General features: G+C 40.0%; 1 protein-coding gene across 1 annotated transcript in view; it reads right to left on the bottom strand.

Moving 5' to 3' along the window:
* ZSWIM6 (zinc finger SWIM-type containing 6) overlaps positions 1-20,968 on the bottom strand; it is a 110,179-nt gene that overhangs the window by 68,285 nt on the left and 20,926 nt on the right. Inside the window, exon 2 of the mRNA XM_075589781.1 lies at positions 5,812-6,168. Coding sequence (XP_075445896.1) covers positions 5,812-6,168 — 357 coding nt within the window. The remainder of the gene's footprint in view (positions 1-5,811; positions 6,169-20,968) is intronic.

Raw genomic sequence — 20,968 nt, 5'->3', positions numbered from 1 at the left:
GATAACGACAAAGACGGTGTAGAGACCCTCATTTTAACAGAGTAAACATTTTCCGTATAACAGATAGTTTGAAGAGATCCAGTGAAAACAATTGAATTCACGTTTGGTTTTGAGATGCATCATAAAGGGGGTAGTGGGGAGGGGGCGAGGGATATGAGGGAAGGTTAGCAGCGGTTCTTTTTTAAAGACATTTCAAATGCTCAATACATTCCCCATGTACTTGTGTAATCCGTTACATCCGTCCAGCTCCCTGTGTACCTCCTCGTATCCTTAAGCTAAGGCTCCACTGCACGTCCACTTGTGTCCTGGCAGTGCGATCTGCAGGTACCTTTTTTGGCTCGGGTATCCAAGAAACAAATACATTACATCTTGTCAAAAGGCACAGATCCAAACTCTCCACCCATGAGTCTTTGATTGGCGCACCATGTGATGCGTCGCAGCACAGGAACACAATCCTGTTGTAGTCCCTGCTGGCTGACGCGTCACAGTATGCAGTGAACCAGGAAGCGAGGAGTCACGGGGACAGCTAGGGAGAAGGTAAGGGGCTGGTGAGAGGCACGCATGCCGCCGGATGCAGCGGGGATCTAGCCTTATACTTCTTGGGGGAGGGGGAGCTAGATGAAATATATATGGATCGGCAGATAAAACTGTAGGGTTATAACAGAGCTTGGGGAATGGGATGGGGGGTGGGGGGAGAGAGAAATGAGGGAAGGGTACCATCGGTTCTAGTTTAAAGACATTGCAAATAATTTAATACATTTCCCATGTACTTGTGTAATCCTTAACATCAGTCCAGCTCCCTGGGTGCCTCCTCGTATTCTTTGGGGGGAGGGGGGAGAGGGGAGGAGGCACTATTTTAACATTCTCCCTCTCATAGGAGCAGACACCAAAACACATTTAGTCAGACCGGTATGGCTGAAAGACTCATTCAGTGCCTGAAATCTCCATATTACATTCTTATAATCTTATCATTTAAGCAAACCACTGAATCTTTAACCAGTCATTTGAACTATAACCAAATCAGCGTAACTTAAAGCGGTCACTAAAAAAACCCTTTTAAAAACATGAGTCAGGGCCCCGGTTCTCACCAACCATTATACTTTACATCGTTGAACTTTAAATGTACATCTTAAGCTTAAAACATATTTTGGCCCCCTCAGTGTTAAGAAGTCCCTCACACATTAGCTTGAACATGGCAGCATTGTCCCTGGGCCATATCGACCCCCAAACCTGTCACCCCCAAACCTGTTTGAGTATAGAACCTGGTTGGATAAGTAGATCGGCAAAATTAGTCGTGCTGACCAGTGGCAGGTGTACAACTTCCTTTACTTCTATTTCTGGGGCTAATGATAATTACCGCAGGCTGCAATTGCGTCCCGATCTGAGGCAATGGCCCCTGCTTTATGAGATGTGACAGACAACCCCACCTTTTAGTATAAGAACCCCATCCGGGGTTCCCACCAGCATGGCGCTGTGGTCTCAGGAGTGGCAGGGGTGGGAGGGTCTCTTGGCATTCAAAGCAGGAACACTAGTGTGGGTCGAAAACAGGGGCGCAGAGTCTCAAGGGCCGCCCTCAAAGCAGTCCAGGTGAGCCGGTCAACCCCTGATCCCAAGATGGTGTACCCCTCATTTGTGTCATACTTTGAGGTTCGTTGTTTCTCTGTTTATAGAAAGATTTTGCAGTCTAGTTTCACAAATTACTGCCAGTCCCATTTGCCAACATGCATTAGATATTAAAGTGTAGTACTCCCCACCATTTTAAATAAGTTGTGTGCATACGTGACATTCAACAGTCTGGGCCAGTCACCTTAAACATTTAAGCCAAATAAATGGAGTTACAAAACGTAAGGTAGGATGTGGCAGAATTTTTTTTTTTTTTTTTTTTTTATCCAACAGGAAATGTAATTATGCCATGTTTTCCTGCATGAATTACCACAAGTTGTTTCACAGGAATCACAGGCCATCAGCAAAACAGTGATTAGCATCTCTGGAGCAAAACTAAAATGAACGTACACTACATTAAATTAGTGCAGTTCTATTTAAACTGAAACGAGTCAGTCCTTGCAAAATATTTTTTTTAATTTAAATACACAACTTCTAGAAGCTTTCCTTGAAGCTAGTCGTTTAAAAGAACCAGAAACCGACAGCAGAAGGAGTGTTCGACCATCCGGAAAGCCTCTCGATTTTGTAAAAACTTAACCTGAGGTCAGGTAAGATCTTGGCCAAGCTTTCCCTCACCCCACACTTTTCTGCAAACTATCAGTGTACTCAACGTCATAGTACGCCTTAACATTTCCCTTGATTACTCCCCAACTGTGTATGTGTGCTTCATTACAACACATGTACATCTTGGAGAGAAGATGGTGATATGAAACTTTCAAATATCAAGGGTTGAACTGGGTACAGAGTTGAAGCATATTTCAAAGAAAGTTGGAACAAGAAATCTTGCTCGGAAGCTGGAGGTTCAAGAGAAATGTAAGGAAATAAGTCACACAGGGTAGCGATTCATGGAATACCATCCCAGCTTAGGTGGAGGTGGCAAGTACAGTGAGGGAACATGCTTGGGATACACATGAGACTATCGTGGATGTGAAAGGCAAATAAGAAAATGGGGTTGGAGGTTTAACAAACGAGCAGACCACACACGAGAAAATACAATATTTTTCAATCAACGCTGGGTAAAATGTATTTCCACATTAGGAACAAGTTTCTTGGTTGACTATCGCCATTTAATGTTTTTGGCTATGGTTAAACCACAAAAACAGAAGTATTTTTCTTAAGAAAATATTTGAGGTTACAAATCCAAATCAAACCTTTTCACATTTGTCTCATCTAAACGTGCTCCCCTAGAGGTAAACCCCAAAAAAAAAAATCGATGGCAGTAATGTTTAGGGACCTAAACCTAGGTATTTAGTAGAATATCTATTTTATCAGACACCACCCAAGTATTCCTCCAGAACTATGGGTTCACAGAGAAGAATGAAGAGCAAACAAGTTTGTTCAGGCAAACCCCCCCCCCCCCCCCCCCCCCCCAGCCTATTAACTTAAACAGGGACAGTGTCTTCAATTGAGCCACTTGCGCTGAAGCTGGGATATTCTTAAAACCTGACCTGTTGGGAGCGGGGTGGAAGTTGAGCACCCCTGGACTGGGCTGAAAGCACTAGCACTATTCAGAGGGACAAACTGAAAACATATGCTCAATTTCCAATGAAACCAAATTATATCTGCATCTTCACGATGTAATTTCATAGTTTGTGTAGTTTATATATAATATTTTTTTTTTTTTTTTTTTTTTTAAAAACCACACTTCAAATTGTGACACTACATTAAAATAACCAAATCGAAGTCGAAAACTGGACTGTAGCATGTACATTTTATTGTTTATTCCACATCACGGACAATCCCAGAGGACACATGGCAAACAATTTATGACAAGAGATTCATAGTAGTTTGTTTCATCTTATACAGGACCAACATTAAGGTTCATAAGCTACATCTGTGCAGAGAGCCATTGAAAGCTCAGTTTCCTTCAACTGTACTTGCGCACACGAACACATGAGGTTTTGATAGCTTTGTACACTGGTTTCATGTATGAAAAAATAAATATAGTCTCTTAAAATATACTACAAACTACAAATCTACATTTGAGCAGCACAGTAATGTCACTGCCTTTGATGCGGTTGAACCTGGTTTGAATCCCCATGTACAGCTCATTGTGACCTTGGCCAAGTCCCCAAACCTCTGGCACAAATATATTAAAAAAAAAAAAAAAAAAACTTTTAAACTCTACCGGACAGGGACTTATTCTGGCTACAAAATTCTATGTACTGTGCACACTGCCTGCACCAGGAAATCTAGATTTTTGAAGGACCAAAAAAAAAAAAAAGGCTACAACTTCAAATGGACAAGATAATTAAACTCACGAGTAACTGCATTGAAAGAAAGCAACATGGATATCTTGCAGCTGCTTATTGTGCCAACTGAATCTTACCTCTCATGGCAAGTGCCTGGTATTTTATTGGCCAACAAAAGCTATTACAAACCCCTGAATTTGAACATGTGACAAATTGGAGATTTCTTGGCTGAGTAGAATTGCCACAACCAAGATTAACATACTTCTCAGGCTGTTATACATTTTTCCAGCTCACAGTTTTCTACCCCTAAGAGTTAAATATTTTCCAATCAAACCTAAATAAATTGATATTGTTCGGGAAGAAATGAAGAGCCTCCGATTCCTTTACAGAGAGACCAGTTGTCAAAGGTGGTTTAGCCTTCCCAAGTTCAACTTTTAGCTAGCAGCTGCACAATTGTCAGGAATCGACTGGCTGGCAAAGACCGATCTCAAACGACAGGTAGGAGGTTGAACACATTATCCCCACCCCACTAGCAAATTTACTTTGAATTCCCAAATCACAAGGCCCCAGAGAAATTTATGACATGTTATCAATTTCTTGCTCTTACTGGGACAAATTGGCCAAAAAATATAAAGTCAAAGCCAATGCCAATCCCCAACGCTCCCATTATTCTCCAATGCACAATTTCCAGCCGCAGTACAGAAAGTGTCTACTCGGCAAGAGGTGGGCATGATGAGACCATTACACCTTTTTGATTCTGGAACACTACCATTTTACTGAATCGCAACCTTCCCAAATTGGAGTTTCCGCTTCCTACAACTAACACATTCCATTCTCTAAATTTGCCTGGAGAGCACTTGGGGAAGCTTTCTGGTTTTGAAAACTATGCATGGATTCTTCCTTTATGAAAGGCCGTATTTTCAATGTATATAATCTCCTACAGGCCACGTATCCAGACACCAATTATATATGCATGATTGGGAAAGAACCGAGTACGAGTATACAACTAGGAGTGGGAAACTAGAACAACACCTCTAAAAGTTTAATTTGTACCAATATAAGAGAGAATGGATATAATGTCCTAATCTGTTGGTACTTAGTACCAGATTGAAGACACTGGATATTGTATGTATTCTATCAGATGCTGGAGGGGATGTGGTTAGGTTGGTACAAGGTCCCATATCTGGTGGTCTTGTCTCAATTTCTCAAAGTTGATCCCAAATCTTTGATCTAAAAATCGAAGAACTCATACAACTATCGAGGGATCCATTCACAGCATTATTTCATAAAAGATGAAGACATGCCTAAACGTTTCCAAATATTGGACTCACGCGTATTATCAGCCACCAGATGCCCTATATTTTACAAAAATTGCGGTTAATCTTATGGAACGTCACAAGTTTGCTAAATAGATCTTTTGATAAATTCTATGAGATCTGGCTCCCCCGGAAATATTTACAGTTATAATCATTGTAAAATCATATAAAAAGACAATGAAGTTGTTCAAAAGGCGTTACCATTTTATTTGTATTGCCCTCATCTTTCTGATGCGCCCAAGTATAATCCTGTAAGCTATTTTTTGTGCACTTAATTGTATCGTACCTTTATGATCAATGGAAGTGTATATGAACTGTATTAAGTCCCCATTCCCTCTGTCCTTCATCCCTATTGTTTGTACCCTCCCACCCCTCCCAAACCTCATCCAACTTTATTTATTTAGGACATTGTAAGAAATTCTAAACAGTTTAAAAAAAATTTAAAAAAATACAAAAGACCTCAAAAGGCAGAAAGGGTATGATTCATGAATTGCATCCTGTCATAAAGTCCAGATTTGCAGTAAGGTGGCAAGGTTACTGCTATATGTATTGGCACTTGACTTGATAGCATTCCTGTAAACACAATTGTAAAAAGACAACACAAACTGGATGGTCTTACCAAACGTTTGAGTACCACTCACCATGAACTTGATTGATTTCAGAGTTCTGTGACAGAATTTCGTCTGCTAGTTTCTGAGCGGTTGGCAAGACTTCCGTGTGGTGAACTGTGATCAAATACTGTACAAACTTCTGCAGCTGGTCTCTGTTCATTTGAAAGAGGGTCTCTGAAATCGGAAGATGCAGCTTGACTTGATCTGGCTTGCGGATGCGATATAAGGAAAGTGCCACGACGTGGGCGCAATAAAAGATGTCCTTGTTTCCACAGCTGCAGGTCACTGAGGTAATCTTGCAACGATCAAAGCTGATAGCTACATTGCAAACTGTTTCTGGCTCCGACTGCATTGCAGGCTCCGTCACTGTCCCGCTCAAGTGAAAACCTAGGAGAGAAAAATAAATAAATAAAAATTAGTCCAAAATAAATATTTTCAGCGCAGAAGCGCAGCCAGTTATGAGGAGTTAATGCTAAAGGTCACAACCCCACCAACCCTAAAAATGCATAAAGCAGTAATCTTTATATAATCCAAGTCTGCTACAGGTTCTCCAACTCAGAAGCAATATGACCAGCAGTAATAAGAGCAGGAGTTGTCAGTTTTTGGAAGAAAGGGATGCTGGGAATTATCATTTTATTCCTGATATTTTACTACTGAAGTAAACTGTGTACACAAATAATGCTGCAGTTCCTAAATTGGTAACCAAGAATTATTTTGTTGACAATCACAATGAATATGAGGAAAAGACCATAGATAGATAGATCCTTTAAAAACAAACTATTTTAGTCACAAATAAAAAAAATTTAAAAAAAAAAAGCTGAACATTAGGGAATACATTTTGAAGGGGCAATCACTCCTAGAAGCATTAAAAAGTGAGGTGGCTCCTGTGACATCTGCGTTATTTGATTGATCCATGAGGAATCACAGGGCGCGTCTCATGGCAGAAACTGAAGGAGACCCATGGGAGTGGTCAGGCTGATTTGACCTTTGAAAAACGAGCAAGTGCCCATGGTATACCTAGTATGTTCAAATACTCAACATTCCCATGGCAAATACATACTGCCAACGTTTTTATTATCTGTATCCAATGTCTTTATGGTAAGTCCGTGTTCTCAGTCCTGCATACCGAGCAGTGATAATTTAACCTTTCATCCATCCTTCCTGTGCCAGCTACATGTATTTCACATGTACTGATGAAGCGGCCGCTATTCAAACACATCTGAATTGTAATGTGTACAGTACTGTGCTACTGTGTCAATGTCATGTTTTTAAAAGCCAGAACACTAACATTCGTTTTTCTGCTCTCGCCGCGCTCGCATCTTAGTGCGGGGAGGCTGGAATTCATCCCGCAGTTTCAAATCAGGATTCCGATGTACTGTACATGACGCGTGAAGTGTTCGAATAACGGCCGCTACATCATTACTTGTTCCTATACCTTGTAAGAAAACGTTGAAATGGTTTCACCTATTTTCACCCTTTGTATATTCAGACTCAACCATGCCAAAGTAACTTTGCCAGGAGACCCCAGCTGACAGCCTTGGTGTGCCACAGATGCAAATAAGCATTTCTTTAGCTCGACAACTCGGACTAGTGAATATTGACCATCCCAATGTCAGATGCACCAGCCTCTCACCATCTTACTATAACCCATGCGATAGACCTAGCGTTCATTCCGTAATAGGAAACTGCACAAGCTACAAATTTGATGGGGAAACAATAGAGGCAATGAGTATCTAAATATTATGAAGACTTCACATTTTCACATTAGACCCTACAATTTATCTTTTTTAAAGTACATCAATTTGAGAGAAGAAAAAAAAACAACAACAAAAAAATACAGTAATTCAGCATCAAGGTGATTACAGGAAAAGTCATGGTAGTTTATAAAATCTACAAACCGACTCATTTACAATGTGGTGGATACGGGAAAGTGAACAATATAAATGGCACATTATTGTAGTGTGTCTACTTGCACGTGACACACAGGCAGCAATGCGTTCAATTTCAGAGGCTAGAATTAGGAACTTGTGCAAAGATGAGTAACTCACAATGTCTGCTAGTTTACATTATTCAGCTTCCTCTTGTCTCCTAAAGAAAATGTGTGTTTAAGTCAGGGGAAATCGGCACTCCCTGTTTCTTTATTACAGACTGCGGGGCCTGTTCCATTTCCCAAAGCGTAAATCACAAGCCTGCTTGAAAAAACAAAAATGTAACTTCCAGAAGCAACTGGAAGGGAAAACAAGGGACCTCTCAGGGCAAGGTAGAAATGGGTCTCTTAAAGTGATCTATTCCCAGTTGCATACCTACCGCTTGCCTGCAATAATCAAGCACAACACTATATAAAACCCAAATATGAGTACAAGCTTGTTATACAAATAAAGTAATCACTACTGTAGTTGGTTTTATGAAGAAAATAAAAAGACTTTCCTCAAATATCAATGATTAAATAATCATGAAAAGCAAAATTACTGAATACGAGTTACAAATTTGTTTTCTTCGCCAAGGCAGGCCCACATCATTATTAAACTGGATATCAAATGTGGCAGTCTAAATTGCGTTATCAAGTGAGAAATAGGTGTAAAAAAAGGGTATATGATCTATGCAGCAGCATGTTTGTGCCTTACAGAGCCATGGAGAACCCATATGGGAAGGCCCAATATCTCCCCCAAAGGACAGTAGCATCATAAAAGCCACACTCTGAAGCCCTTTAGGAGTGACATGTGGTATGAATACTCAGGTGGCAGCTTGGGGAGCTGCAGGACAGATTACTGATGAAACCATAGAGATCTTCAGTTACCCTCTAAAAGTCTCAGCTGACAGGGTTAGGTTTCCTCTACAAACACTCCCATAAATCAGTATAATGGTGCTAGTCATTCTTTAAAGCCGCAGGCTCCCTTCCATTCATTTTTATTTTTTCTGAAATTGCCTTTACTTTGCCTTTTTCTCCCTGATCACATTCATCGCAAAATTCTCCAGTGGTTATCTGAAGAAATATTGGCAGAAAAACCCATTTGTGGATCTAGAAAGCTATAATTCAGCCTAGATCACAGCAAGTTTGGAATGGGTGCTGCATTTCTCCCAGTCAGTAGATGGTGTATTCGTTGCAATTCGGCATTCAGGTTTTAAATTTCTGAAGTACAAAAAATGAAGCGCCAGCAAATGTAACAGATTTACCCAAGTCACACTGCAAACAGTGTGGGGATGGGAATGGGCTAGAAAGCAGCATTGTTTTTACCGGGGACATTGAAACAGGCAGCTCATTTTTACATGAGAAATTACACTACAGGCGTCACAAATTTGTATTAAAGAAAGGGCACAGCCTACCCTAGCTATTACGTCATTTCATTTGGCGGACAATTGCCAACAACCTAACCTAAGCAAAAGCCGTATTACCCATTTGTTTCTTCCATTCCTCGATCAATGGTAAAATACCATTGTCTTATTGGCAGAAGGTGATGCATCGGATTTTTCATTTAAGGAACATTGTAGAGAGAAACTTTGGTGTTCAAACACGTTTGCAGAGGTACATCCCTACAGTATATATAAAATATTAACTTCTAATACTTGTATAAATGAATGAAAAAATACTGAAGATTAATTATCAAGGCTCCTTCAAAAGCAAGGATGCATCTACTTGTTCCTGGAAAACATTTACGGCAATTACATTGAAGCTCCTAAATGACAATGACAAACCTTTTGCTGAGCGATGTGTTTTAGGCTGGCAGCACAACGACAATCATTACCATGAATTTATACACCTAGAAACATAGTCAAGATAATCCAATCCCCTTCCAGCCTCTGAATTACCATTAAAACTAGGACAAACCAGCGTGCAAAAATAAAATATAATTTATATCGGCTTTGCCCTTCAGGGTCGCTGGACCCGTGCATACAGGCATACCCCGGTTTAAGGACACTCACTTTAAGTACACTCGCAAGTAAGTACATATTGCTCAATAGGCAAATGGCAGCTCGCGCATGTGCCTGTCAGCACGTCCTGAACAGCGATACTGGCTCCCTACCTGTACCGAGGCTGTGCGCTAGCGGGGAGACTATAGAGCCTGTTACAAATGTGTTATTTACATCAGTTATGCACGTATATGACGATTGCAAGTACATGCATCGATAAAGTGAAGCACTACCTTTTTTCCCACTCAAGTACATTTTCGCTTTACATACATGCTCCGGTCCCATTGCGTACGTTAATGCGGGGTATGCCTTTATTCACTTTGTCCGTTTACCCATTTAGCAAATGGCTTCAAATGACCTTGCAAACAAAGTATTTGAGGATTCACAGCCTTATTCCAAAGATACATTATAAAGACAAACAAAGATCAGTAGAAACTAAGCATGTGTTTATCATGTACTTTAATACTTTACTCTTTTTTTTTTAGTTGAAGTCTCATCCTAATGGTTTGAACAACAATTTTTTTTATCTGCTACATCTAACTTGAACATGCCAGTATCCTTCGTTCAACATTACCCTGTACAGTGGAAACAGTAGTCACGCTTACAAAAACATTAACATTCAGTGTGAATACATTTCATTGTAACCATATTAGACATGTAAACTTGCATTTAGTTACATTAAACAAAGTGGCAGTGTACTGAAGAAAAATTATGTCATGCAGAAAAAAAAAATTCTTTCTATAGATCGAAAACATGAGGGGAGTGCCACTGCTATAATGTTTATTCCCTGACTGATATTTGTTTTGCTATTGGCATAGTTTTCCTAGTGTTAAAGGGGGATACTTTGTATTAGAGGCTAAATTGGTGCAGAATATAAACACCAAGACACGCCATGTGGTTTAAAATTTCCCATGGTGACTGCATTCCCTATAGCGCTGTGCACCACATCCTCGCCTGAAACAGTCCGTTATTCTCACAGCTACACACCAAGCCAACACCTGCTTGTTTGCGTACATTTCTCATTTGAATACCAACTAACAGATGAGCTGCTCTCTTTAGGATTTGCACCCCCTGCAAGTGAGGAAATGCTGGGCCATTAAAAAGCACATCGCTACATATCGTGCTGTTTAGATGCTGGACCGCTTCCCTGCCTGTACTGCCGCTGCCTCCCTTTCGGTCTCATGGATCATACCAGTGAAATCAGCTATTCATTACATGGGAAGGAGCAGCAGATAGAGCTCGAGCCCTGCTGAGAAAAGCTGCTACTTTGCATGTCAATTCCTCAACAAAAGCATCTGCTACCTTCCCGATATGTATATTTAATGCCACTGCATAATGGGCAAAATGATGTGCTACACTGCTTGTTTGTTCAGCTGTAATGTACTCTTCTCTAGCACGGCTTTAAAGGGATACCTTTGCAACGTGAGACATTACACGTGGCCTAATGTCAGAGGAGGCGTGGAGCTGTGGCCGTGAGCGGTTCGCCCTCACTGGCTTTTTTACGTGGCATTGAAGCAGGGGTCTCCAGAGCTGAACCCTGTTATTTCAGCTCTGGAGAAGCCCTGCTTTGAGATAATTGCCTACACATGGGGAGACTGTAGCTGCACAACTAGCACGGATCATGTAATGGCTTTTCAAAGCTCCCGCGCCCTCCATGCCTATAGGAAGCCGTGACGTCATCTGCAGCTTCCTATTGGCCAATGTGACGCAGAAGCTTTAAAAAGCAGAGAGATATCGGCACTCCCTTCGGGGACTAGTATCTCAGGAAGCAGCAGGGTGGGGGTCCCCAGACTAATTAAATGGGGGTTCAGCTCTGGAGACTCCCTGCTTCAATCAAAAAAAAAAAAAAAAAGTGTCTTGGATCGCTTTACACTTCCACGGTTATCAGATATTTAAACTAACTCCCTTCCGTCTGTTATTTATAAAACTAGTACAAGCTGCATCCGACAGTACTGTCAAATTGCAGCAGGTATTAGGTAGGCCATACAATTCAATAGCTGTTTAACATCAAATCAATAGGGTTAGACCACCAGAAAATGTTTGACTGACATGGGGGGAGGGGGGGAGAATTAAGCATCGTCTCGCCCACAAACTTGGACATTTGTGTAAAGTTAGTGGCCCAGTGCAACTACACAATTTTACAAATAGAGAGGTGTATCAATACAACAAAACAAGTGTTAAAGCAAAAAATAAATAAAACACCAACAAGGAATAATCTTAGGCTCATGTGCTGTTTTGAAAGCAAATACAAATACATGTTGCCCAGAAAAGAATAGGGTTGTATTGGTGAACTATAAAGTACACTACTACTACATACCAAAAATGCAATCTGTTTTGAGCACAAGTTGACGAACAGGTACATTACCAATGAGCTGACATACAGGTATAGACAGCTCAAGCACTCCTGAGTGAGTTGCTTGTTATTCTATCCATGCAATTGCTGACTCCTGGATAATGGATTCTGTTTTTTTTTCTTTTTACACAACACAGGATCTTTAAAGACTGCAAGTCAAGACAACGGCTCACCATGCAGGTTAGTGATAGTGTAATCATTCTCCAATGACAGAATCTTACAGAAACTACAGGAGTCACTTTTTTTTTATTTTTTTTTTTTTTAAATGAATCAGACTAATTATATACCATTTAGTGTGAGAAAGTGACTATCCAAACTACTGGATGTCTTCATATTAAAAACAAATTAAAGTGCAGGGGAAGAAAAACAAAAAATAGGTAAATGAAGATCTTAATTACTTACATATTGACTTTCTAGCAATTTCATCTCATGTTCTCATTTATATAAAATATTCATGCAAGAACCATTATACTGAAAACACAGGTTTCTGTATAAATGCTCAAGGCAACATTTTATCAGGATACAAATAAATCTGGTAAAATTATGGCAAATAGAAAGGTGAAGAGAAAGATTAAAACATTTTTTATCAAGGATAGATCAGGAAAAGTCATTTCTGATGCAGAAATTAATGGTTTTTAAAGAGTAAAGGTTTGTATAAAAATTGGTGGAGCAAAAATCAAGCTCTAGAGAAATAAGTGACTTTCTGGGGACTCCCTCACTGGTAATAACATATCCACCAACTGAAATAGAATTACCCATTTCTGTAGAAGAAATCTTCAATGCTATTTGCACAAGTCCTTTAGGGCACCTGATGAGTCTGACAATTTTTACAAAAGTATTAGTAAATGTATCTGTGCAAAATTAAAATATTTATAATGATGGTTTATGGTTGGGAAGAACAAAACTGCATTTTCTCAAGCCTTAACCCTAATTTTGGAAAAAAAACAGGCAAAGATGTCTTTACGAAGCAGTTATAGACCTAAATCTCAAATTCGTAAAATCCTTGCTGAAGTCATTGCTTCTAGATTAGAATCAGTTGCAAAATTGATACTAAAGGATGAAGTTAGATTAGGGTCAGACAGTACAAGGAAGTTTTGCATCATTCAGTATGCAAACATTTTACAAAGTTCCAGTTTAGCTTTCTTTACCAACGTTAACTTGTTATGTCAGGACTCAAATCCTGATACTACTACCTGGGTATTATCAGAGAAATCCATTATTTGTCCCAGGCCTCTATAGCTTCTCACCTCACCATTTGTACCCATGTTAAAAAACAAAAAAAACAAAGTCACCCTCAACACAATATTTATGGCCACTCAGCAGACTATCAGATTTACATAAAGGTTTTTCTCTCATGTCAGCCAAATCTTTATAGTTGGCTTTTTTGGATAACATTTTATTTAAAATAAGTTAAAGTGTTTTGGCCCCAGTTGGTAAAATGTAGGTACAGTATTTAACGTCAGGGATATAGGTTAAGGTAAATTCTTACCTTTTGATTCTAAACAAAGAAAAGAAAAGAAAAAAAAGCCTTTTGGACTATGAATTTTCAATGATAAAGCTGCTGTGTGTTATGAAGTTCTGGTCATCAAGAAGATTTTGTATTGATCAAATCAAAACTTAAATCTGTATCTCAATCTTGTTTCTCTGCATAGAGCAGCTTGTTCTCCCAGAAAACGCCCATCATCCAACTGGGTTTTGCCGACTGATCCATGTTTGTTTTGCAACAAGGAAATTGGTACTTTAGGGCATCTATTTTTCCATTGCCTCAACACATTAATGTTGGCGGTTCATTTGGAACATTAGCTTGTACAGAATCACAGATTCCTCTAAAACCCGAATATGCCATTTGTAGACCAACCATTTAAGGCAAAATATCCCCCGGTCCTTCTATTAAAAAAAAGTCTAATTTGGCTAGCCATATTTAGATCATTTGGAAAGTTCTACCATCTCTGCGGGTTTGTGGAAATTCGTGCTTTTAGTATAGTTATTAAAGAGTAGTTGCCATTAAAATCATCCACATTAACATTTCATGAAGTTGGGTGTGTTATTGGGTAGGATTTTATATACATATGTAAAAGTGGAATATTATTTTGTATTGTAAACAGGTCAATAGTTCCAATACTTGCTTTAGGCAGCAGCTTACCCATCTTGTTAGTCATTTAATAGATACAGTACACATTTATAGAGAATCTTATTTTTTCTTTACAGGAGGGCCCCGGGCACACGGCGGGTTCTGTTCTAAGGGCCCACCGCAAAGCGGAAATAGCCGGAAAGCAGAACCAGCGATTTTCGGTATGTGCGCATGCGCAGACTGAATGCGCCATTCTACGCATGTGCAACCTCTGCAAACCTGCGCGATCCCGGCCCGTTCAGCGCATGTGCATGCGCAGACATGGCGGCCCCTTCCTCTGTGCCGCCGAAAAGCAGGGCCTTGCTGTACTTGCAGTTTAGTTAAGCAAATTTTTTATATTATGTAATATTCAAGTAGAACTTATTTTATTTAAAAAAGGTCTTTATATATTCCCTTAATTTCTATAAACCAAAATGTCGCGTTTCACCCTAAAAAATAACCCACAAGTGCTTTCTACATGTCGGGAGAACGAATGTAGCATTACGGGCCCTGAGAATTGTGTGCAGCCTAGTACAATACGGACACGAGAGTGTAGCTAAAGTACATCACAGCTCACTGCTGGCATTTTTTAATACAGAAGTTAAAAGGCCAAACAAACAAAGCCGGCTAGCTTGACCTGTCACAATTTAAGCCTATGCTGCAGTCGCATCAAATTGTTAAATATACATACATGCATACTGCAAGGCAGTGAACCCAAGTGGGGAAATTAAACCAGGGTGTCGCATGGAGGAAGCAGAAGTCATGCAAAAAGGACCACAATAGAGGGAGGGGAGGGAAACATCAGGTGTTTAAAAACAAGCATCCAGGTATTTAGCACACACAAACAAAATTTAAAAAAAACCCCAATGCAGCAGAACAAAGGCCACAAGTCAGTGAATCAAACCAACGGAATCCAATAGACGTAGTAAAGGTCACGTTCAATGCAGGAGGTATTTAATAGGACTCCAATGTCACCTGTGCTCTTCGCTTCCAGACTTAGGTGTGAGTTCTGGATTGCAGATCCTTAAGGTGGAGTGATTAAAAAAAATTAAATAAAAAAACACACAAATGGACCTCAGATTCTCCAAAGCCATGATAAAAGGAGAAGCCATGGAGAAGAATCAGAACTCTCATTTTGGTATTTATTCAAAATAATTCCATTAATAGCAACACCTTCAGTGTTAACAGGCAAACTTCCATGCTGATGCAATAGGGGAAGAGGAAAAGTGATGACCACAAATATTAACCAAGTGCTCGCCTGATGTCCTAATAAATTGAGATTGTTTAAAATAATTCAAAGGAAGTTTCAAGCTCAGGCTTTCTATGGAAGGTTATGAGTTAGAGGGAAAAGGCCCAACCCAAGAGACAATTAAAAACAAAGTAAAACTAAAATGCTTAAAGAACAATTTGTTGAGCTCCAATTAGCAGGATGTTTGACAGTCACAATATTTACTCCCGAGCTGGCTGTGTGGTATGTATACTGTAGAGCCAGCATTCTCAAAACAGTTCTCAGCAAGTCTTTAGATTATCAATGAATATCCTATTTATATGCAAAGCCAAGAGCATTACCGTGGGTTTGCAAACAGACTAGTTATTCCTAAAACCTACGGGCGATACTCAATTCGGCTAGCCTTGACGCAAAACTTTAAGTACCATTAATCTTTGCATCAACAAACATATAGGGGGGGGGGGGGTGTGCAATCCTCTGAAAGTGCCATCTTTGCAAATCAGCCGCCTGAATTTAACAGTTATTTTAATTGTTGACGTTATGCCCTGTATAAGCTACTAGGACAATATTTGTGTCACCCATCAGGAGTTTACATTTGATAAGCAATGTTTGTGCTCTATACAGAACATTTGTTCTTTTAAGCCACTGATAATAAAAACCAGTTGTAATCACCCAGTGTGTATGTTCAATTCAAGGTACGTAGGGATAAAAAAATAAAAAAATAAAAGTCCCTACTGCTTTATGTATTAACTATTACCATCTGGTTACCAAGGTATGTTTACCAAAACAGTAGCTGTGCATACATTTCAGAAAGCAGCTGTGGTTATGAAGTTTAATTGGAGCCATTTGGTTAAACTTCAGCTCACTAGCAGGATAAACAAACAGGCCTTTCTACACAGAGAATGCAAAAGCATTACAGTGCCGGCCATTACAATCAGTTTCAAGAGTTTGTGGCCAAGAGCATCCGGCTTTAGACACACACACCAAAATGGCAATATAAGGCAAAGTGAAGCCCTGTCCCAAACCAGAATGGGACATTTGGTCGTGGCAGTTTTGTCGCAACCAAATGGCCGCCAGCGTTCGGCTCCACGGCAGCAATCCCTGCTGCTTCCTAGGTACGCTTTATCACGTTTTAGGCTAAGGGTTTAATTTAAGGGATTTTTGCAGTTAGGCATGGGGGTTTTAGAGTAAGGGCTTTTAGGTACTTTAGCTGCAAACTGGGCAGCAGGGTGAGTAACAGCGAAGCACTGGCCACGGTGAAACAGCTGCCACCAAATGTAATAGATCTCCAAAGAGCTTACAATACATACACCCAGCAGCAGTGCCAGGTATTACGAATATCCAATGCTTCTGTACACGTTCAAGTGCTTCATTTGTATGTGAATAGGACCAATTGGTAAACCAAAAACATGGTCTAGATCAGGTGTGGCCAACTTCAGTGCTCATGATCTCCCAACAGGCCAGTTTTTAATGATATCCCTGTTTCAGCCCTTGTGGCTCAGTCAGTGGCTCGGCCAAAGACTGCACCAACTGTGCTGAAGGGATATCCTTAAAAACTGACCTGTTCAGGGGGTGGTAATGAGCACTGGAGTTGGCCACCCTCGCTGTTTAGATCAAGACCCCAAGAAGAGCTTTGAGTAACATGGACTTCTAAATATACTGAATGCTGCTGTATGAATGAGTTGTAAAGAGAAGTTAATGTTACATTTTCTATTTGTGTCCAACCTAGCTTATTTTAGGAATTATTTTACTCTGAAAAAGCGCACAACGCGTTAAAAGGTTCCCGTCTTTTATTATGTTGCCGACGGCCCAATAAACAGATTTTTATTGCTATCCGGCTCCCATCACGATTTTCACAGGCTGTGCACCACTCTATTTCGTCCCCCATGGGAGAATTTCCAGTAGTTTGTTTAGGTTGACTGAAATTAGCAATGCAATAAAGACAGAAGTGCAGGACCAAGGTTGGAGTAGAAGGGAACATGTTGTTGTCAACGTCTTGCGATGCAAAGCAATTTAATGTCTTTATACTAGTGGTTTCCAGTCTTCCCTTGTATGTATGGGTTTTTTTGTTTGTTTTTTATATGCATTTTGTAAAATCTAAATGTATCTCAAGGTATGTTACTGTAAACAAACAAACGTATATACACACACACACACACACACACCTAAACAAATGGTTCCCTTTTCTACTAGTGTTTACACATGGGGCAGTGCCAGAAGTTGGCACGGCGATCTCACTCAATGCTTCCCTCTCCTCCCCACCAACATGCAGGAACTCAACTAGGATACTATAAAAAGTATGGAAACGCATCAATGCCGTGGAGGACAGTCACCTTCATTAAGGCTTTGTACATAGGTCTTACAAATTGCTTCAGAAATTTATACCGGGAATGGTTTAGGTGCACTGGAAACTAATTTAGTGTCATTTTTTGTAACGTGTAATGCTGTATTGAATAAACGTTAAACAAATGAAATGTGGCACGACTTTTAGACCAGCTATCAAAGAGCCAAATAATGAACAGATCCCAGCTTGGGTAGCCGTGCTTCATTGAACTGCTAGTGTCCACTGGACAGCACAAGCTGAAACCTATGGTCAATTTGGCACAAGTTGTCCAAGTCCACATTCCTCTGCCATCTAAGTAATGGAGCATAAAAGCTCATCTGCTTAAGTTCATGCATGGCACAAGCCAAAGCTTCCTTCACGGTTGTCAAGAGAAGTAAGGGGGAAAGGTTTTGAAAGCCTTTCAAAAGCAGTCTGCTTTATCTGAACCGCACTGTCCTTGTATGACAAGTATGGGCTTGCAAGATAGGTCAACATTGCCCCAAAGCAAACCAACATTAGAGTACATTTTTAAACATTTATTTTAATTTTTTTTTCTTTTTTAAATGGACACTTCAAACTTTGAGATGGATAAAAAAAAAATTCCCAAGAACTATGATATAAACCCATGTTTGTGACCGGAATTTTTACCAAAACAAAGAATTCTTAATGTACTCCATCTGATCTCTTGCAGCACAAGCTCAGAAATATTCTTTATAAGAGCATAGACTGGCATTGACAACTTGCAAAGCAAAACTGAAGTTGTAATTTCTAGAATTCATTAACCAATTCAAGCCTGCAGGAGCTGGTGTCAATTACCATCTTTAATGATTAACGATTACCACCACACTTTCCAGAAACATGAAGTATATACACCCAACAGCACATTGGATTTGTAGTCGTTTTTGTATTCAATGTATTTGAACGGTTGTATCAATATGGCTGTGATTAGCAGTACAACTGTACATAAACTGAAGCCACTGAGTGGACTTTGTAATCTGCTCTCTGAACAAGGCACTATGTACAGAAACTAGTACGATTGTGGATTTTAAGGAGATGGCACCCCCTTTACAACATTGAAGTGCCACATTGTGAATTCAGCATATGCTGGAAGTGAGAACCATGCATTTATTTTTTGTTTTTTTTTTTTTTTTTTTAGAGACTTGCTGCCCTTAAAATATGGTATACAATGTACATGGTGAAGTAATTGGCAGGAAAAGCCAGTGTATCAAATTACAGGCATACCCCGCATTAATGTACGCAATGGGGCCGGAGCATGTATGTAAAGCGAAAATGTACTTAAAGTGAAGCACTACCTTTTTCCCACTTATCGATGCATGTACTGTACTGCAATCGCCATTATACGGGCATAACTGATGTAAATAACGCATTTGTAACAGGCTCTATAGTCTCCCCGCTTGCGCACAGCTTCAGTACAGGTAGGGAGCCGGTATTGCTGTTCAGGACGTGATGACAGGCGCATGCGTGAGCTGCCGTTTGCCTATTGGGCGATATGTACTTACTCGCGAGTGTACTTAAAGTGAGTGTACTTAAAGCGGGGTATGCCTGTATTGCTCCCTTCTGAGAATTAACACACTTTTCATGGATTTTAGGAATGTCAAACTACTAGTCTCCCAGGGAATTATTTCTGTACACATTTCATGTTAATCTATTTAGCAATTAAGCACCAATTTCTATAATGGAAATACTCATTGTATTGCTGCATTAACTGATCGCCACTATTTGTGCACCATACCAACACTTCTCGTGCATCGTTCTCACTTCCATCATATGCTGATTTCATAATGTGGCACTTCAGTGTTGTAAAGGGGGTGCCATCTTCTAAAATGACATCTCCTGGAATGCTTGAGTTATTCAGTACAACACCTTCTGAGGTTTGGCTGTTTGTTTGAACTGGGGGGAAAAATTAAAAACCACCACATACATACAGCAATGGCATCTGTTGTGATCATAATCCCAACATGGTTGCAGCTGGACAGTAACGTCGAGGAGCATTTCCTGCATGTCCGTTTCTGCTAGCTCCCTGGTGTTTGCGTTCAGGACCTGGGCCTCATTCCAGATCAAATATCTTTACTTCAACAGGAATAGCTACCAGTGCCAAATAAGACTGCAGCACAAACAGAATAAGGCAAGCAATTACTCAAATATTTCTGGCCTCGGATTAAAGATTACGTAAATAGATAGTATTATATGCATTAGATATATACAAGTTTGTACTAACATGTCAATTCACAGGTCTTGTACAATCAGGTGTTGAATGGAACAAGTTCAAAACTTCTGTATGAAAAAAATATAATATTCGTTGTGCCACTTCACTCCTGCAATGCCAAGCCCCAAAAATGGATTTAAAACCAGCCCAGTGCGATGTCTGCAGAGAGCCGACTCAGAGCCTCTCGAGCAGGAAATCACATCACAGTGCTTCAGGGATTACCAGCAGTACAACAAAGAAAATATTCAGATCGAAAGGTGGTTTTTTTTCCATTCCAGGGGGAAGACCTAGCTCTAGATGCATCCTGGAAACTGGGTGTGTTTATTTTTTTTATTTTTTTGGCGTAGTGTGCAATAGTCCTGCATCAACTGTAAGGTAAACCTCTCAAATGATACAAGGGATTGCAATGCATGGGGATAGGAATACCAGAGGAACAAAATCATTACGGATTGATATCTTCCCCTCTCACATTACTTACTGATCAGAGCAAGAACAGCTTTGTTAAATGAAATGTAATTGAAACCATCTAACGTAGCACCGTCAGTAACACAAAAGCTATGGGGTAGATTTTGTGGGGTGAATGGTATTTATTATATGGTCACGTGAAAAAAAACATGACCTTGTAGACGTGACGTGGGTGGTCTATTGGAAGCATCCCAGCTTTCTTCCCTCAAGCAAAATTAAAACCAAGAGGAACAATCCCAGAAACAAAAAATAATGCAGATAGAAGCCATGTCCTTCTCTAAGATGGCTTGCTAAATGCACAGCTGTACACCACTCCTGTTTATACAATAAAAAAAGACCTCCAGGGGGACACCCCACACCCTTCAAAATTAAGTCAAGACAAGTACGTGAAACAAGACTTCCTTAAGCAATTTTATTGGGGTAAGAGGTTTCCTCTGCTGCAGGGGGGTAAAACACCTGTTTCCAGATTATTTTGAGGTAGTCATAGATCACTCATGGACTTCCGACTCCTTGGCATGGAGTTGTCCTGCAGCATTGAGCTAGACAGCATTGTCACGTGAAAAGTGAAACCA

Source organism: Ascaphus truei, chromosome 1 (genome assembly GCF_040206685.1).
Source record: "Ascaphus truei isolate aAscTru1 chromosome 1, aAscTru1.hap1, whole genome shotgun sequence".
In the NCBI taxonomy this organism is placed as follows: Eukaryota; Metazoa; Chordata; class Amphibia; order Anura; family Ascaphidae; genus Ascaphus; species Ascaphus truei.
This window is presented reverse-complemented; position numbering and strand designations above follow the sequence as displayed.